Consider the following 20,728-nt stretch of genomic DNA (forward strand, 5'->3'; position numbering starts at 1 on the left):
TGTCAGGGGGTGGGGAGTGGTTGGATGGGGCGTGGGAGTCCTGGGGGTCTGTCTGGGGGTGGGGGTGTGGATAAGGGTTGGGGCAGTCAGGGGACAGGTAGGGGGGGTAGGGTCCTAGGGGGCCAGTTAGGATGGGGGGAGCGTCTCAGGAGGGGGCAATCAGGGGACAAGGAGCAGGGAGGCTTAGGTAGGGGGTGGAGTCCTGGGGGGCAGTTAGGGGCAGGGGTCCCAGGAGAGGGCAGTCAGGGGACAAGGAGCAGGGGGAGGGTTGGGAGTTCTGAGGGGGGCGGGAAGTGGGAGGGAGTGGAAGGGGCAGGGGCAAGGCTAGGGCAGGACAGGGGCGGGGCTCCTCCCGTCCTCTTTTTTTGATTGTTGAAATATGGTAACCCTACCCCTGTTGCAACAAAAGCCTCCAGTATTTGCATGAGTAAATCAGGTAACTGAGCAGGGAGGCATCTGAATGACCTGATTTGCTTATGCACATGCAGGAGGTTTTTGGTAAATGCAGGGCTGAATGGCCACAATATATATGTACATGCACTTTTGCAGATGAACACATTAACATTAGCTTTAGTAAGTCTGCTTTTCATTTGATAGGTCTGTTATAAGTTGTTTGGGCTACAGTGATTAGAACAAAAATAAAATAAAAGGAAACGTTTCCAAACTGAAGTGGATCACCTTCCCCACAACCTTCATCCCACAGTATAATTACTCCACCAAGCCTCTTATTTCCCCTGAAGTGTTGCTTACTGTGATGCTATAAGAGACAGAAAAACACTCAATGTAATTTTCCAAGAAACCAAAAAGCAGAAGGAATTGCACCAAGTCCAGCAATTAGGGATGAATATAATAGTGAACAATGTAGTGCTTAACTCATCTTACTAAATATCAGGCTTATGGAAGCGACAACATTTACTCTGAGCTTTACCTTTACTGCTACCGACTCAGCATGCACTTGGGATTCTGGATTCTCTTCCACCTCCCAGAGTGTTTTTCCATCATAGAATTCTTCCTCCTCTTCTGCTTCATTGTCACTGTTCCCATCCTGCTCTTCTTGCTCAGCAACCTCCTCATCTTGCCTGTCATATAAACTGCTTCTGTTATTGGGCTGGACCCACTTGGGACAATACCCCCATAGCATCCTTGATGCTGGTTGGTGTCCTAAGTATGCTGATCAAAAAGCACCGCTAGTGCTGCCAGTTATACCAGAAACCTCATGATGTTCCATGGAACAAGGGAATAACAAAAGTACACCGGTTGGAGTGGAAGAACCAGCAGTGAAACAGTTAAAGGGAATTTTTTCATCTTTCACTCTATGGTAAGGTGATGACTATGGTTGAATACATTTGCATCAGTTTCTGCCACAAGCTGTATACTGGGTCTTGTGCATTTGGGTTTGACTTAGTGCTGCTGGTCCAACTGTATGGTGGGTTTAGGAGGCTGACTCGGGGATTCCCCCAAACAGAGGTACTCTCAGTGTGAAAGCTAGAACTATGTTAAACAACATGTTCTTGAGAATCTTTTGGCAAACCTGAGCTCAAATATGTATTTTAGTAGATTCCCCACCAAGGTTTGTGCTAAGTTTTGCTTTGAATTTTGTGGTTGGTTTGAACCCAACACTCAGTGAAATGTGGGACTGACCATGTAATTCACAGCCAGTTAAAGAGCTCATGCAAATCCCTGTGAACTGAAGGTATAGTATTTCACAGGTCCATCAAGCATTATGTACCACAGATTAATATATTTTATCTCTTCCAATTTTAACTTTTACTAGCTCTAGTCTCAATTCTCAGGCACATGCTCTTCTGTTTATTGATGTAGAAAAAGATGCCAGAAATGATCTTCTGCAAAGTTCAAGAACTTTGATCAGCTACTAGACACATTTCAATATTACATGATTGCACCTGTCTGCATATTAGCACATTAAACTTTGACTCATTGACATCCTCATCTGAAACACTATGTCAAACCCATAGAATCCACAGACTCTTACACTATGATAAGCAAATAGGATGCCACCTACCAATTCTCTCCACTAGTTAAAGTGCTTCTGCTTTCTTCCAGCTTCTTCTCTACTGCTTCCAGTTCAACAGCAGTCTGTTCCAGCAGTGCAGATACAGAGTCCTGTATAGAGGAAAGGGCTTTATTTAAAGACAGTATTCATTCCTAAACCCCATCAACTATCAGAGTGAGTGTTTCATATTACTCACAGTAAACTTGAGAAAAATAGGAAAAGGTCCATTAGTCAGGTAAAAAGTTACATCCTAAATCAAACTTTTAGTTTTATTGACCCATTTAGTATCATAATGAAATTTTTACATATAAGAATGCCATGCAAACACACAACTCCTGATTTCTTTTCAGCAATTTAGTATATTATAGAAGAGGTTTATGCAAGCTTCTGTTTAGCATTTGCCCTTACTGTTTTTTCAGCACAGGATACTGCAGAACAAATATCCCCTTGTTTGTGTTTTCTGCTTTGCTTCTGAAGATATTTATAACTAAGAAGGTTGTACCAGCGTGTTGACTTCTCTCCAGATCTACATATTTCAGCCAGGCTAATTTGTGCTCCACCCTGTTGGAACCAAGAAAAAAAGAGTTGAAAGAAGTGACTGAAGCAATAAAATGTCAGCAGAAATATGTAACAGCAAAAACCAAGGCTTTGGGAGCTGAAGGTTTAGTTATCCCTGAGAAAAACCACCACCACCACTAATCTTCACTCTCTCGCTATTTCAGGCATCATCTTGTTGATGATTGGATGATATTAAATTGAACCATATTGTTGGGGGCTTCCAAGGGTCAATATACAAGAAAGATTCACTTCAGCAGCTGCGTGCAAATAAGTGTCAAGAATGATGAACAATTATGTTGTGGCCATGGTAACTTGCAATCACTTTCAATTAGGAAGAATAAAAGACAACAATTAAAAAAGAGATGGATTCTTTTCTAATTTAAGAAACCTCAAGGGCTCATCAAATTGCTCTTTCGGATATAGGTGCTTGCGATTGATCATTTTAAAAGGTTCCACTTGTGTCTGTGTCCACTCAGCCAAGATCCACTGTGAACCCACATTTTGTCTTGTTTTACTACATCATGGCATATGCACGATATATTGCAATTCTGTTAAAATTTATATGGCCTGTCCTTGAGCAGTCACTATTAATGAGCTTAGTACAGTTTATTTTATATTGCACAGATTTCCTGCAATTAAATTCAGCCCAATCTGGAGTTTACCGAGGCAATAAGCATGTAGAAGCATGTGGGCTACCAGATGGGAAATCAGTTTGGAATACAGCTGCTTCTTGCTGTTTCTTAAGCCCAAGTGTGGTTTGCAGGGGACGGTAGCAAAGCAGGAACACCATAAAAGTGTGCTGGGATTCCCAACCAAAGTTTATGTAGACAATAGCATCTACTAAGGGAGACGTGAAACATACAAACAGAATTAACTTTCTGTTGCTTTGCAATTACTTAGGCCCCAGCTCTACAAGCCTTACTCATATTAAGTAAAGTAACTTACTCCAGAAACAGTTTCATTAAAATCAACTCCCTTACTAAGGGAATACTGACCATTAAAAAGGATAGCTGAACTCATACCAACAGAGTTCTATGGAAATTATAGAGTTCTTTACAAATCACACTCTTCTACAGAATTTGAGAGAATGATCACATTTCTAAGAGGATTTTGTAAAAATCCTAAAGAATTTAATAAAACTGCCTCCATTATAGAATTCTACAGATTTTTAAAAAAATCCTCTACAAAGGAGATCATTTTCTATTACATTCTACAGAACATTTCCCTAAGGGGTGGGTGCAAATTGTGGTTCACACCCTTAAGTCACAAGGAAAGAGAAGTCTAGTGGTTTGAGGAATTGGGTTTGTAATGCACACCTTAAGCCACTGTACTTATTGGCATAACTGGGATTCTCCGATATAATGAAAGTCCATCTCTACAGGGTCCTACAGCTAAGGACGATAAGGGAAGCTTGCAAAACTGGCCAAATCTAAGTTTTGAGAACACTAGGTATCTGTCAAATTAAGCAGAAGGGATAGGGAAAAAAAAAGATTCACACAGAAATTAATGCTAACCAGGCACTCCTCGAGGTGAGACTTATCCACAGTGCAAACATCAACTCTTAAAGTCTTCTGGTGTAAAGCAGGGTAAGAGATTGAAACCCAAAATATTTCATTGTATACAAGACTGTCTGAAGCTTCCATGGGTCTTGTGCGGAACAAACAGCTTGTGCTTTCAGAGCAAGGAAGAACAGCCACACGAATGTTCCTATTGAAAAATATTTTAATTAGTGCCATATTAACTTGCTGTAAGCATCTGTTATGAGATTACCATAAATCACAAAACACTATTATTTCCCCAATCCATCGTGAGAGCATCTATCATAGTCAGACTTTCCTCTTTGGAATACTAATCTCAACTATAAAAGTGAGTATTTTTTAGGGCACATAAGTTGTTAAAAACAAACATGAAATGTATTATAATTTTAGGACAAGTAGAGTTATGTACCTAAAAACAGGATCTAGAGTCTTCTTAAAGTCACCGACTAGTCACTGACATTTAGATGAGAAAAAAAAACCATGAAGAGATGGAATTAAAATGGACAAAGCTAGGAAGCTTAAATGCCCTGGAGAGAACTTCTGAAGTGTTTGAGTTTTGTAATGCTGTACTTATGATACTAAAAAATCTGCACAAAAATGTGGGACTGCAAGGGCTGGAAACACTGCCAAATAGCTGCTGGCTCACCATACATGGCATTCATAGCACTTTTGATGTGAAAGCAACATCCTCCATTTATTTTGTTGGCAGCAGTGAATGTGATCTACTGAGTTAATGCTTAATTTTTCATTTGAATGGGACTGGCAAACCATGAAAGTCCACATATCTGGACTCTGCACACCCTCTGCTCAGTTGTACTGAGCAATCAGCCACAGCTGACAATCTTGCCTGTTAAATGTTAATTCCATAAAAGTTTTTCCTAACAAAGGAAAAAAATGAATCTAAAGATTAATGCAGGAAGAAGTTCATCTTCATTTCCATACATGGACATATGAGCTCACAACTGACGGTAAATGTAGGATAAAAAATGGGATGTGCTTAGAGAGCTACATGCATTATATAAAATGGAAAAATAAAATAAGATGTGTGAGATCCCGGATGATGTCTATTACAACCATTTCTACTATGTTTATTTCATCCACTTACACTTTCTGATCTTGCTGTAACATTAGAGCAGGAACGTTATTCAGCTGCATGACTAATATTGCAAATTGTTTATTTTTGTCATCATACCTGAATTAATTGGAAAAAATGTGAGAAGACACATTAGCAACAACAAAAATGCCTTAGACACAATGAAAAACTGTTCTGTTTTCAAGACACCTTCAGATTTGCTGTTTTCACATTTGCTGCACTAAGATTTTGAAATCTGACATGAAAACTACACCATGGGAGTCTAAAAATTATTTTCTGATAGCTTGTTACGTATAATTCAATCACATTCTAGTTATGTATAAAATTTTTGTATTACAACCAGTGGACATATACTGGTTTAAGTCATTCAGATAAGGTGTACTATAAATTTGAACCAAGGCATTAGAGTATTTTTACCTGTTATTCAGGTAAATAGCTGAATTCCAAATAAGATTTTAATATTTAGAATCATATTTAGGTAAAAATAGCATCGTAAAAGAAAATCAATTATATTTAAGAATGCCCAATGGCTCAGGCATTTTTATGCTGAAGAAGTTAGGAGTAAACAATCCATAACATCAGTAACAAAACAAAATCGAGTGGTCTTGTGTTAGTTATTTTTTCAGAGCTGTTTCTGGTGCGGTCCCCCAGTCATTTGAGTAAGGCCCTCTATCTCTGGCCCATCATGTTGCCAACCCCTCTTGCTGCTCTTATCATACAGATGGGATAGCCAATTTAGCCTGGCATTTATTATTAGGGTTACTAATAGCCACCCTATTAGTTGGTCACCAGAGGATGGAAAAACCCAGCAAGATGATTTCCAGAGACCAAATCCTGTTTTTTCCACGATGCATCTAGTCTACTGAGGCCACAAAACAAAACAAAACAAAAGGTCTCAGTTCTCTCATTGCTGATTTACCCTGGTGAACATAACATCAATAGATTTCCACTGGTGTGAGTGAGAGCAAAACCAGGCCCAGAGCGTCCAGGTAACAAGGTGATAATCACACTTTATAGCATACATTAAGCAAGATTAGTCCAATAACAAGGAAAAAAAGATATTGGAAAGAGAAGGATGTAGAGAGCATGCAAGTCTTATGAGAACAAGATATATCAAGAACTATTAAGATCAGAGTCTCAAAAACAACAGAAGCCACCCAGCTTACTTCATAGCAATTTGCACTTTGGCAGTCCCAGCTGCTTCTGTATGATCACTGTCAAACATTATCATTTCTGACACACAGAGTCTGAAAGAAATCAAGGACAATTAAGGGCCTGTGGAATTTCAATAAGACACAGTTAATTTAGGAGGCACAGCCTTTTCTCCTCTCCACACAAATTTTTGAGGGAACTGGGCATATGGGTCTGTTAAGGGGTTTTGCTTTCTCTTAGGATTTCTTTAAGTGTGCATATTAGAGATACATATTTAGAGTGAGTTACATGCCTCCCCTCTGCTGCCAGCAAAAATGTGAAATAGGAGGCAAGACAAACTCAAGAGGTGAAAGCTATATTGGAAATGCCGCCTAGCCTCATTCTCCGAAGTGGCTGACCCTTTTTGGCTGAAGTTTTCCAGATAAATTCAGCCTGAGGCAGACACCTGGTATGAAATATTTCAGCCGAAACAGTTATGTTTGGCAAAATTATGACCCTCTTTTCAGTTTATGTGATGGAAAATATCAGACAACCTTAACAGGCAGTGCTGCCTGCCCTACCTATCATGTCTACAGAAATTTGGTAAAATCCCAGAGTCTATATCTTAACCAAATTGCAAAAAGGATTACAATCACGTCTGGTAATGTTGGCTTGATATCTGAATCATGAGCTTCTTACTAAACAAATCTGGAGTATACCTTTGTACAGCTGCCTCATACACCCCGCTGTCTCCAGCAACAGATTCATCTGACACTGCAGCTGACACACATGCCACCTTCAGTGTGGCCCCTCCAGCTGAATTTACGCCTATGATAAAATGAAGGGAGGAAAAACAAAGGTGTTAATGAAAAAGAGCTGGGTGCATCTGCAACTGTAGCTTTCAAGGCAAGTGTCTTTCTTTCACTCAGGTGTCAAGTGATAATAGGCTTCTGACTCTGGATGGAACTGCTCTTTAACTGGTGTGAAATTAGTCCTGGTGGACAGGGCCACACTGACAACCTTGGTGGCTGAAAAGCTTCTTTTTAACCTAAGACAGCAGAAGGAAGAGCAGTATCTTTATTTCCATCCATGGGTGTATGAGCTCACAGCAGACACTGCATAGACTGCAGCAGGACAAGCCTTTCCACATAGCCTGAAGGGTGCCTCAATTTGAACCACCAAAACCTATAGAGAAAAATATAGAACCTAGAAAGAATGGTTGAGGTATGTGGTAGGATATGAATGTTATCTGCTATAGCTGTACATCGAATTTAGATCTCTCTCTTAACTTTAGCTATCCAAACTGTACTCAAGGCTATTTTTGGAAGGGAAGGGGAAAGGTTTTGCTGTGTAGGTTTTAAAAAATCTTCTGTGTGCACATTGTACCAGTGTTACCTTGAGAGCAGCAGCCTTGGCAGGGTGAAAGTGCAAAGATGTCACGCTGGGGATTCCAGGACCACCGTGCAAAAAGTTAGATGTAACTTTCCATCTGTGTGCTTTTTTTAACAGTCCCCCCATTCCTCAAACCTAGCAAAGCACGTACTCCATTAAGGATTATATCCATGTTTGACACTAGCCATTTTGGCTGTAGTCCTGTTTAAAAAGCATAGTTTGACTTTTCCCTATTGTAAAATAGATCATAAAACAAATCTATTTCCTCACTCTCCTCTAACTCAAGCTGTTGAAAGATTTTTGTTCAAACTTCTGCACACTCATAAGAAAGTCACTTCCAGATAGGGACCAATCTTGAAAATTTCAGTCCAAAAGGTGAATACTACAGATGAAAGCAGGGGCTTATAAAAGAAACTATTTTACAATTAACTGAAGATGGCACTACAGGCAACTCCTATAATTGCTGATTAATTTTGCAAAGATTCAGCTCAGAGGTGACAGCGTGAACTAGTATCAATGTTATTTTTATAAGATGCTTCTGGGGAATATTTTCCCTTGCATTCCTGTACAGTACAGTCAGTGAGAGAAGTAATCTAAGCTTTCCCCCTTAGAACATAAAAACAGGCTAGCAAGCATTCATGGTGTAGTAGTCATTAAATAAGGCAGATGATGAAAACAGGGCTAAAAATGACATTCACAATCTTATTTATTTTTTCTTGTGCTGTCTTAGCAGACTTACTCCCGCTGTATTCCCACTGAAATCCATGGGACTACTGTAGGTATCAAAGCAAGCCCTATATTTATGGCTCAGATATAAGGGGTGACATGATTAATCTCTGTGTTTCTTTCCTTATCACCATGGCATAGCCTTTACTCCCCGGCTTTTAATATGAACGTTAAACTCCCCTGGTAGCTTGTTTTATAGCCAGTCAGTTGTGACTTACACACTGCCCCCAAAAATACAAAGCTAGAAGTCATATTTTGCATGTGTGTGTATATATATATATATATATATATATTCTTTTCTATTAGGCAAGAACATTGCAAGTTAGTCCTCACACACCAGAGCTCTTTGTCCCTTTTCAATTACCAATGCCATTTAAACACTTCAACCAGAAAGCGACAGGTTTTTGATCACTTCAGCTGAGTAATTTGTGGCCCAGAAAAATGAAGTCTTCCTATTCAGAATCACTCTTCAGGATACTGCTACAATGGACAGATAGCATCCTTTCCCTTACTAATTCAATTACTATTCCTTTCCAGCCTTCTTCCTGTCCCTGTCTCCCCCGCCAACTCACACACCCATCCTTCTCTGAGATTAAGGGAGACCGCTTAGTTCTATTACAATTTTATTTTGTTTTTGTTTCTGCTTTCTCCCACTTACACATTCTGGGTGTCAAGTTCATTCAGGTGGCAGGCAATACACCCCTGTGTTACCAATGCAAATTTCCCTGAATGGAGACAAGCCAGGGTCAGCCATTATTACAAGAGCTCCATGCCTGCTCCTGGTGCCTACAGGGAATCTTTCCTTTTGTGCTTCTAAAAGAGAAAAACTGCTAAACTGGAAGTCAGAAAAGGTAATCCAGAAAATTGGGGTTGAAATATAGGGAAAGAAAACAAACCATCCCGAACCACCACTGACTTACACAGAAGATAAGGGTAAAAACTAGGGCTGTTGATTAATCGCAGTTAACTCACGCAATTAACTCAAAAAAATGAATGGTGATTAATCGCACTGTTAAACAATAGAATACCAACTGAAATTTATTAAATATTTTTGGATGTTTTTCTACATTTTCAAACATATTGATTTCTATTACAACACAGAATACAAAGTGTTACTCCTGAGGGCATTCTGCACCAAAAACCCAAAAATTCTGTGTACAGTATTTTAAAATTCTGCAAATTTTATTTGTCAAATAAATGTGGAGGCTCCAGCCTGGCACTGGGGAGCACAGGCCCCTGGCTGCACAGAAGTGGGAGATCACTGTGAAGCTCCGCCCCGGGACATTGACTCAGCTGTGAGGCTGCACTGAACCCTGACACAGCGCAAGGACCAGGCCTGCCCCAGAAACATCACCAGGTGCACCAGGTGTTGACAGGCAGACTCAGCAAAGCATGATCCAAGTGTGGAGGAGCTTAGTGTGGGGGGATCCACGTGTGTGTTGAGAGAGTTCTGTGTGGGGCAATCTGGGTGCGGGCAGCTCAATGGGGGATCCAGATGCACAGGGGCTTGTTGGGGGACCACCATTCCAGAGGACATGCTTCCATGCAGCTGATGCTTGTTAAAAAAATAATGCGTTAATTACATTTGTTACTGAACTCCTTGGGGGAGAATTGTATGTCTCCTGCTCTGTTTTACTCGCATTCTGCCATATATTTCATATTATAGCAGTCTCGGATGATGACCTAGCACATGCTCGTTTTAAAAACACTTTCACAGCAGATTTGACAAAGCCCAAAGAAGGTACCAGTGTGAGATTTCTAAAAATAGTACAGCACTTGACCCAAGATTTAAGAATCTGAAGTGCCATCCAAAATCTGAGAGGGAGGAGGTGTGGAGCATGCTTTCAGAAGTCTTAAAAGAGCAACACTCAGATGCGGAAACTACAGAACCCGAACCATCAAAAAAGAAAATCAACCTTCTGCTGGTGGCATCTGATTCAGATGATGAAAATGAACATGTATCAATCCGCTTTGCTTTGGATCGTTATTGAGCAGAACCCATCATCAGCATGGATGCACGTCCTCTGGAATGGTGGTTGAAGCATGAAGAGACATATGAATCTTTAGTGCATCTGGCACGTAAATATCTTTCAACGCCGGCTACAACAGTGCCTATTCTATGCGAACGCCTGTTCTCACTTTCAAGTAACATTGTAAACAAGAAGCAGGCAGCATTATCTCCTGCAAATTGTAACCAAACTTATTTGTCTGAGCGATTGGCTGAAGTAGGACTGAGTGGACTTGTTTTAAGTTTTACACGGTTTCATTTTTGAATGTAGTTATTTTTTGTACATAATTCTACATTTGCAAGTTCAATTTCATGATAAAGAGATTGTCCTGCAATATTTGTATTAGGTGAATTGAAAAATACTATTTCTTTTGTTTTTTACAGTGCAAATATTTGTAATCAAAAGTAAATATAAAGTGAGCACTGTACACTTTGTATTCTGTGTTGTAATTGAAATAAATATTTTTGAAAATGTAGAAAACATAGAAAAATATTTAAATAAATGGTATTCTTTTATTTTTTAAAAGCACGATTAATTGCACGATTAACTGCTATTAATTTTTTTAATCGCTTGACAGCTCTAGTAAAAACTCTCACATTCTTCAGGGCAAGGATCATGATCTCTCTGGGAAACACCTAGCACAATGAGGGTGCTACCATATGCAAATAGTAAAAAAGAAGTATTTAGATTCTACAGCCACAGTGCATAGATATTTGGGATAGGGTGCTATGGAAAATAGACATAACAGAAGCTATCAGAGCTAACATACCATAGGCATCCTGAATAAGCTAGAAAAGTTCTAAAAGCAGCTGGTGGGTAGGGTTGCCAGGGGTCCGGTTTTCGACTGGAACACCCAGTCGAAAAGGGACCCCGGTGGCACTTGTCAGCACCACTGAGTGGTCCGTTAAAAGTCTAGTCGGTGGTGCAGCGGTGGCTCAGGGCTAAAGCACGATCCCTGCCTGCCCTAGCTCCACGCAGCTCCCGGAAGTGGTGCCAGGTCCTTGCGGCCCTTAAGGCGCATGGGCAGCCAGGATGACTCTGTGTGCTGCCCCACCCCACGTGCCGGCTCCACAACTCCCATTACCCACTAACCACGACCAATGGGAGCTGTGGGGGAGGCACCTGTGGGCATGAGGGCAGCATGCGGAGCCTCCCTGGCTACCCATGCACCTAAGGGCTGCAGGAACCTGGTGGTCACGTCCTGGGAGCCGCAGTAAGCGCTGCCAGGACCCTGCACCCCGCACCCCCTCCAGCACCCCAACCCCTCGCCCCAGGCCGGAGTCTTCTCCTGCACTCCAAACCCCTTGTCCCCGGCCCCACCCCAGAGCCCGCACCCCCAGCTGGAGCCCTACCGCAACCCAATCCCCTGCCCCAGCCCGGTGAAAGTGAGTGAAGGTGGGGGAGAAAGAGCGATGGAGGAAGGAGGGATGGAGTGAGTGGGGGCAGGGCCTGGGAGAAGGGGCGGGACAGGGCCTCAGAGAAAGGGCGGAGCAGGGGCCGTGGAAGGGGTGTTCGGTTTTGTGCCATTAGAAAGTTGGCAACCCTATTGTCACACAACTGGAGGCACTTCCAGAGTAAAGGCTTTATATTCAGAGCAAACATAATGGGGCTGATAGAGCCAGGGTTGTCTGTGAATACCAGCCTACGCATGCTCCACAATCATCAAAGCCAAGAGAGATTTGAGAGGGAAAATCCCTTCTTCAGCAGCTGTGGAACATTTGAAGAAGCACTCGTCCCAACTAGTAAGCAGAAGGCTTTTTGTTTTATTTTTAAAACTTTGTCTATGTTCTGATAAATGTTCAGTGTATTTTTTTATTTATTAGTTAAGGGAATTAGGTCCCAGTCCTGCAAACCCTTTGTAAGAACCTCCAGGGCTGGAATCTAGGAACCATGAGCGTTCTGGGCTGCTGGCACCTGTGCATCACCAATGAGGCTTAGGCTGGGTGTCCACGGAAGGATCCTGTGCGGCTGGGCTTGGCAGGAAGTATTGCGCAACAGGATGCGGGTAGCAGCTCCAAACAGCCATTGACTGGCTGGTACCAGTATTTAAACCAGGAAGCCATGAAGGAAGCTATCTGAGCAACAACATAGATTGCCTGCCCATCTCTGCTCCAGATCCTGCTTGTGGTCAGAGATGAAAGTAAGCCGGTCTGGTCCGGCGTACCGGCAAGAGCCAGTACGCCGTGCCGGACCGCACCGGCTTCTGCAGCAGGGATTTAAAGGGCTCTGGGCTCCCCGCCGGTAGCTGGGCTCAGGGCCGGCTCCAGGCACCAGCCGACCAAGCATGTGCTTGGGGCGGCACCTTGGGGGAGGGCGGCGCTCGATTTTTTATTTTTTATTTTTGGATTCGGCGGCGCGGCGCTTGGAGGGGGGGCGGGGGCTTCGGGCAGCGTGGTGCTCGTAGGGAGGGCGGGGTTTCGGGCAGCGTGGTGCTCGGAGGAGGGGCGGGGTCTTCGGGCGGTGCTCGGGGACAGGGCTTTAGGCGGCGTGGTGCTCGGGGGGGGCGGGGGGCTGGGGGGGGGGGGGTTGGGGGGGGGGGGGGGTACGGCAGGGCTGCTCGCTTCTTTTTTGCCTAGGGCGGCAAAAAAGTTAAAGCCGGCCCTGGCTGGGCTGGGGCCGGGATTTAAAGGGCTTGGAGCTCCCCGCCACTGCGGGGAGCCCAGAGCCCTTTAAATCCCACCCGCAGCTCGGCGCCCGGGTTGGGGCTGGGATTTAAAGGGCTCAGAGCTCCCCACCGCAGCAGGGAGCCCAGAGCCTTTAAATCTTGAGAAGCCCCGCCTCTTCCGGTTGAGGCCACGCCTCTTCTGGATGAGGCCACGCCCCCCTCAGGACTCCAGCAGTACCGGTAAGTCCTGTAAGTTACTTTCTCCCCTGCTTGCAGTAGACCCTAGATTCTGGTTTCTGACCCGGTCTGCCCTCTGGCCTGTCTTGGACTTTAACTTCCTGGTACCTGACTCGGTCTGACTCCTGTCCCACCACTAGGTCTGACCTCCCACATCCTGGTTGTGATACCCTTAGTCACATTAGTAACGAGCTGCAGGATCAGGTCTCTAAATACAGAATTACTGCTGTGAGGGTGTTTTTAAGGGCCACCTCATACCATCAATTGAATTCACTGAGGAGTTCTGTTTAAAAACTAAAATCTTACAACCATGGTATTCTGATAACATAGAGTAGCAAACATTTTTCCATCTGATACCATTATGTTCAAGCCAGGAAATTTAAACACGTGAGAAAGAAAACATCAACACATGAGAGGCTCTTACAAATGTATGAAGAGGAAGACATCACGAATTTGTGCTTACGCTGCATTGAAGTGATTCTGCAAAAGAGACATATTGGTGTCTTATACAAATCTTTGTACATGATAATAAATGGAACCTGAAGCCATCAAAAACCACACAGATTAGGCCAGTAATTACCAATTATGTGCAACTGTGTGTTTGTCAGGTAACCCTTTTAGACCATCAAGGGCTGGATTCAAATGACTAATAATCAAATTAACTAATCACTATATCTTACTCTCTTTTACTGTCCTGACCAAATTCCATATGGAATTTGATATAGTATCTGGGCTGAATCTCGGAAAAAGAATATTTTCTATCCTATTCAGGGTCTTACACCTAAATTATAGGAGTGACACCACTTTGCCAATAAGATGTGCCATTCCTAGAAGGAATAGAGTGAGATAAGGACTGAATGGAAGCTTTAAATCCCCATTTTATACCAATTACCGATTCCCCCCCAGAGTCAAGAACTGAACCAAACAACTGGTTTTCAGGCTATGTACACACTACAGCTTACATGGATATGTTAGATTGCTCAAGGGCGTGAATAAGACACCTCCCGAGGGATGTAAGTTACATTGACCTAAGCACCAGCATGGACGGCGCTATGATGGAAGGAGAGCTACTTCCACTGACATAGCTACTTTCGTTTGCAGGGGCTGGAATAATTAAGTCGACGGGAGAGCTCTCTCCTGCCATTTTACTGCATCTGCGCTAGCAGCGCTGCATCTTTTGCCATTGTAAGCTCTGTAGTGTAGCCATAGCCAAAGTCTCTTGCTATAACCACTGCTGATAGATCTTTTCCTATTACAGGCCCACTCTCTGCCCTGACGGAGGACTGCACAGGCTCCATTGCATGCATTCGCATAAGATACAAAAGAAATGTCAACATAAATCTGAGTTCATTAAATTTGGTCACACCACTAACATGGATTTGATTTCTGTTCTTAGTAGATTTTTTCTTAACCTCTCACACATGCAATTTCAGCTGCTTTCAGAAAAGCAACTGTGGGCCATACGAACATCTGAAGTCAGAGTATAGAGCTCTTTTATAAATTCTCTATGGACTAGATTCTGTTCAGTTTCACCCTTGACTTCAATGGAATTACTCTGCATATACATCAGAGTTTGGCCCAATATACACTTGTTATATACATGTTTGATACTTCTCAATGATAAATAACTAGACTCTAACCACCACACATTTAAGATGGAAAAGGAAGCATATTTCAAAGCAGCAAGGACTTCGTCACATTTTTTGTTAAAAAAAAAGAAAATCCCTGAGGGATACACGATTTAATTCTGCTTACACGAACGTGAGCACATGTTGTCCAATGAGGCCAAGTACTGACCATAACACTCAGCCACAATGTTTTAGTGTTACATTGAATTGTGTGAGTAATGCCTAGAGAGTGAAATCTCTCCTCCTTATTGCCCTGAAATAAACTCCTTATGGCGATTACTTTGTCTGCTGACTGAATAACAGCACTAATCACTTAATCTGCTTAACACCTTAGCTTTCATTTAACAGCCTTGACAATCATGAAGAGCTAAAAAGGTTAAAACAAATCACCATCCAGTTCTAACAGGAATAAATACTGTTTCATACTCAGATGAAAAAGTATCTATCATGTAGGGTGAGGGTAATGTCACTGTAGGGAATTTTAATTATGAAATGAAGCCTTAAAATGACAACTGTTTAGATATAAAATGGTATCAGGTGGTAATTACATTTCACTAGTTCCCCTACATTCATGTAGGGTTTTTTTTTTAAACATATCCTACAGCACTAATGTTGACTTTCTACTTTTTTTCTCCACTGAAGTAGAAAGTAACCATTTCATTCACATAGGCCCCACCTTCACTGACATCTGACAGATGCTAGTGTCTGCCTGTGTGGTATCGACTGTACAAAAAATGGATCATAACAATCGGCACAAGTGCAGCCTCCCTGCCTTGTGTCTGCCGGGATCAGGTGCCACTGGCCATGCAGGAGTGCAGAGACCCCTCTGTAGCCCCGCTGTCACCATCCCACTCATTCACTCCTGCGCTTTTAATTTATTTGCACAGGGTCACTAGCCTCACAAAGGAAAGTGTTTGCTCCTGTATTGAACTCTTTTAACAAAAATCCAGTATTCTTAGGTGTCTCATTTTTATCATGCTTATTATCCAAACAAGTTATTGTTGCTAAGAGACTTCACCTTTGAAATAGCTAGTTCTCAAAACATACCATAGCCATCCCTGCTCTGCTGAAGTCCATGGAAGGGCTAACCACTGAATTTCCTGGGAGCCAAGTCAGGCCCAATGTGCTCCTCCTGGGATTTTTTTGGTTCTCTAATTGTTGAGTAACTGACCTCCAGAACCACCTTGCAGATTTCCGCCCGTGAGCTTTTTTACTGTGTCCTTTTAGGGAGTTCACATTAAGGCACTCAATTCTATGCTTAGGCACTAGGCACCCACAATAGTATTTGGGCTCTGAAGTGCCAAATTAATCATCTTGATGGAGAACTGGGCACCCTAATTTAGGCACTCAAGTTTGAAAATTAGCTCCATGCTACGTACGTACGTGTGTGTGTGTGTGTGTGCGCGTGTGTGTGTGCGCGCCCACAGAGTCACTTATAGGCAGGGCCGGTGCTACCATTTAGGCCAACTAGGCGGTTGCCTAGGGCGCCAAGATTTGGGGGTGCCAAAAAGCGGTGCCCCCAATAATAATTTTTTTTTTTTTTTTTTTACAGTGGCCGCTGTGCTGGGAGGGAGAGGGAGTCTGAGCTGCCGGCAGGCAGCCCAGGGGTTTCCCCGGGTCAGCGCACCGCCGGTAGCCCAGGGGAACCCCTGGGTCAGCGCGCCGCCGGCAGCCCAGGGGTTCCCCAGATCAGCGCGCCGCCAGCAGCCCAGGGGAACCCCTGGGTCAGAGCTGCCGCACGGATCCCTGGGCCAGGGGGTGGGGAGCTGCCGCAGGGGGGTGCCTCAGGGTGGGGGGAGGGCAGGGAGCTGCCTCAGGGTGGAGGGAGGGCAGGGAGCTGCCGCAGGGCTGGGGGGTGAGGGGAGGCACAAGGTGGAAGTTTCGCCTAGGGCGTGAAACTTCCTTGCACCGGCCCTGCTTATAGGCAGGCTTGGCAGCATTCGAATTATATTATTTGCCAGTAAATGTCAATTTCACCTGACACACTGAAATCAACAACAACAACAAAAATGGATCATAACAATCGGCACAAGTGCAGCCTCCCTGCCTTGTGTCTGCCGGGATCAGGTGCCACTGGCCATGCAGGAGTGCAGAGACCCCTCTATAGCCCCGCTGTCACGGTCCCACTCATTCACTCCTGCGCTGCCACAGGGCCTCTGATATCCAATCCCTGCAGGTGAATAGTGTGGGGAAGGCTGCGGTCCTGGCAGGGCAAAGCAGAGACCCCTGACCAGGACTACAAGGAGGATAAGGATGACATCCGGCCACAGGGGAGGCCACCTGGCTGCTGAATGGCTCCATCCCTGAGCAGGAGCCATTCAGCAGCAGGGTGGCCTCCCCTGTGGGCTCTGCTCTATCCCAACCAATCTGCAGTCTTCCTCACATCTTGTGCCTGCAGAGATTGGGTATCACTGGCTCTGCAGCTAAGCAGAGAGGTCTCTGAAGTTCTGCTGTCATAGCCCTACTCACTCACTTGCCAGCCAGGTGAGTGGGAGCCATCCCCTGGCAGGAACTGTTCAGCAGCACCCCACGGCCAGGGCTCGTCCTCCTCCTTACAGTCCTGACCAGAGGCTCCGCTCTGCTGAGCCAGGACTGCAGCCTTCCCCACACCTTGCGTCCTGGCGACTTGGGCCTCTTGGCCATGCAAGGAACCCCATGTAGCCTTGCTGTCAGTGCTGGGAGCCTAGTGCAGCTCCACTGCCAGCACTGCCCGAACTCTAATTCCAACCCTACCTCCTTTTAATTTCTCATATTTGGACAAACAAAAATCGTTAAAAATAAAACATGTATAAAATTCATTAATAATCGTTAGGAAAAATAAAAATCAAATGCTGCTAAGCCTAGTTAGGGACTGAAGTGGTTAGGAAAGGAATTCATTCCTGGATATGAATTAAATCACCAATTCTTTCTCCAGCTGGGGTAGAGTATATCGTTAGATGTCACAAATGCATTATTGGATGGAGACTGCCAGAAGTCCTTGTACTAAAGACTGTTGAGCAATGTTTGCAATGTCTGAATTTTAGCTTATTGCTTTGCTGTCCAAATAAAAATATTTTTTTAAAAGAGGATCTTAAAGTTACTTTTAGGTTGAGCTGTTACTGTACCTTGTCCTAGATGTTTGTCCCCAGCCCTAGGCTCTTCCAGTCTGTAGCTGCCACTTCCAGCGTTTAGAGAGAGTTCAGAAAGACTTATATTTATTTCTGTATCTTCAAAGTCCATGTGGCTCAAAAAGGCATCTCCAGTTAAGAGAGGGTCTACCACTAGTGGGGAGCAGGGTGGGGAGGGAGATGACAGAGATGACCTTGGAGATAAGGATGTCATTGATTTGGGGGTCCCAGACAAAGATCTCAGAGCCTGGATACGACTGGTGGCATCTGTTTTGTGAGTTTTTGCCACCTCGTTCTCATGAATAGTGGTGATATAGCCTGAAGGCCTAAATCCAGCAGCTCCCTCCAAGAGTAAGAAGTCAACTTTGTTCTGATAGTCTGAGTCCAACTGTTCCCACTGCTCATAGTAGAGATCAGTAAAACTGGCTGAGGTGGAAGAATCCTGGCTAGAGGTGGCAAGAGATCCTCTGCTCGATGCGAGAGAGCCATGGCTGCTGCCGGAAGAGAGGGAAAGCATGCTGGTAGAGAGGCTGCAAAGAAACACAAACATGTCAGAGAAAGCTTGGCTTTTACATCATATGAGTTCTGAAAGACACCATGACATTTTTATGCATGACTCATCACCACACTCACCAAAATGCTGGTGCAGTTTGCTATTTTAGCTTTTAAACAACAAGACATCAGTCCGTAGCTTTAGGCACCCTGACAATTTAGAATTAAAATCCACACAGGAATTGTCACCCAGCAGTACAGTTGATTGAAAATTTCCAAACTTCAATTGATGACACTTCAATGAAAACAGGTGATGTAATTTGCTTTTTTCAACGATCTGTATTCATCATCCTATGAGCCCTCTCTTACACACACACAAATAATCATCAACTCAAAGCAACAAAGGATTAGAGTAACAGCATTCTTTGTTCAGTTATGTGGAGGCCCTCTGGTTCTTCTTAACCTTCAAGATGGAGCATGAGAACAGGTCCTTTGCCCCATATAGGAAAGATGAGCTTAATGCCACAGTGAGGAGAGGACGATCCCTTCATGTCACAGGAATAGTTTCCAGTTGTCTAACCTCAAACTCCAACCCAGTATATGCCTGCTGTGAAGTTCAGCCTGCAACTATCTGGGATGGGTCCAGTAACATGCTGTTCTGAGCTGACTTGCAAGATTCATCTATGTGAAAAATTAGGATTGCCAAGCAGAATCAGTCTCAGTTATTCCAGTGCCACAATAGTGAGTGACTAAACACAGCTCTGACTAGCCATTTACCTCTGGAGATCTGCCTCAAATCAGAATTAATTTCAAGTGAAGTAAATGTTAGCTGAGTCCTTGGAGGATGCTTGTTCACATAAAAAGACCCTGACAATTCAGCACAATTGTTTCTGCTCAGTAAAAACTCAGAACTGACATATTTCAGAGTAGCAGCCGTGTTAGTCTGTATCCGCAAAAAGAACAGGAGTACTTGTGGCACCTTAGAGACTAACAAATTTATTTGACATAGGAGATGTTATAAATCAGGCAGCAATACATTGGCAGATGTGTGTGTGGGAAGCCTGTACTAGGACTGTTTTAGGCTAGCCTTATTTGGCTTTCATTTCACAAGTGAGAAATTCACATCAGCTTTCATTTAAGAGAAGCAGAATGCAATGGGGTAAAGTGTGTAAGAGGATTTTGTTGAAGTAAGAATGCTGGACTTGCAGATTTGTTTTAATAAGATAATGAACAATTTGTATTTTTGTGTCAGTTATAAAATCAGAAAGAACAAAATAAAATACCATTCCCAAACTAAAACAGAACTATATAACCTCTGAGGCCTCACATATGTTACCAGCGAGGCGTTCCTTGGTGCATGATCCTACAAATACTTAATTACCAAGTACAGTACTTACTACCCGGAGCAGTTCCATTTAAGTCAATGGAACTATTCAGCATAATAAGTACTATACTGGAAACACTAGTAGTCTTAGAGCCTTTAGTCCTCACTTCAGATCTAGATTTGCTATTGTTTAAAAACTTACACTTGGGTTATTTTTAACATGGATTTAAAAAAAAAATCCTAATGCTGAAAAAGCTAGGGGAATGCTAATTAATAAGCATAACATTACTTATTTGTGATTTATGGATCAGCAACACTGTCTAGGAGTGGTGCTAAATAAATCATACACCATATGCTTGTTCTTTTAAGGAAAACATGCAGAGTTCAGCAGAGTTTTAGCACAGATTGCCTTCTGCACTAGGATGGCAGATGTGTATCACATCAGTCTTATGAAAAACACCTGTTGTGTGAAGCATGGCTTAAAAGAGGCCACCAGCATTTGAGTAGGAACCTTGGTAATGTTTGTAAGACTATTGAGAGCTAGTAAATATTATTATTTACCAAATACTATTATAAAACAGTTATAATTTCATTTTTTAAAAGGATACTTCTTATTCGTTCCCTGTGACAGAAAGTTTGGTGAACTTCATTATACTGCACATGCAAATACATGCACACAAGCATTTGCTCAGACTGTGTGTTTGCCCAAGTCACTGAGTGAGTGTGTCAAGAACAGAAAATACGGTGCACAGAGTAAGGAAATAATGAGTTACACAGCCCACTTGGTGAACTGGGAAATGAATGCATGATGTAGCTCCACCCGCTAGAAATAATGCCAACTTCACCATGTGGGAATAGCTGCCTATCTGCAATA

The 20,728-nt window shown here is 43.2% G+C and overlaps 1 protein-coding gene across 1 annotated transcript in view; it reads right to left on the reverse strand.

The window, feature by feature from the left end:
* WWC1 (WW and C2 domain containing 1) overlaps positions 1-20,728 on the reverse strand; it is a 166,118-nt gene that overhangs the window by 19,817 nt on the left and 125,573 nt on the right. The window contains exons 11-18 of the mRNA XM_026660863.1: positions 18,036-18,568; positions 7,054-7,162; positions 6,370-6,450; positions 5,216-5,302; positions 4,087-4,279; positions 2,423-2,575; positions 2,024-2,124; positions 929-1,079 (exon numbers count right to left, since the gene is read on the reverse strand). Coding sequence (XP_026516648.1) covers positions 929-1,079; positions 2,024-2,124; positions 2,423-2,575; positions 4,087-4,279; positions 5,216-5,302; positions 6,370-6,450; positions 7,054-7,162; positions 18,036-18,568 — 1,408 coding nt within the window. The remainder of the gene's footprint in view (positions 1-928; positions 1,080-2,023; positions 2,125-2,422; positions 2,576-4,086; positions 4,280-5,215; positions 5,303-6,369; positions 6,451-7,053; positions 7,163-18,035; positions 18,569-20,728) is intronic.

The sequence above is a fragment of the Terrapene carolina genome, unplaced genomic scaffold, assembly GCF_002925995.2.
Source record: "Terrapene carolina triunguis isolate 2854851 unplaced genomic scaffold, T_m_triunguis-2.0 Scaffold838, whole genome shotgun sequence".
NCBI lineage: Eukaryota > Metazoa > Chordata > Testudines > Emydidae > Terrapene > Terrapene triunguis.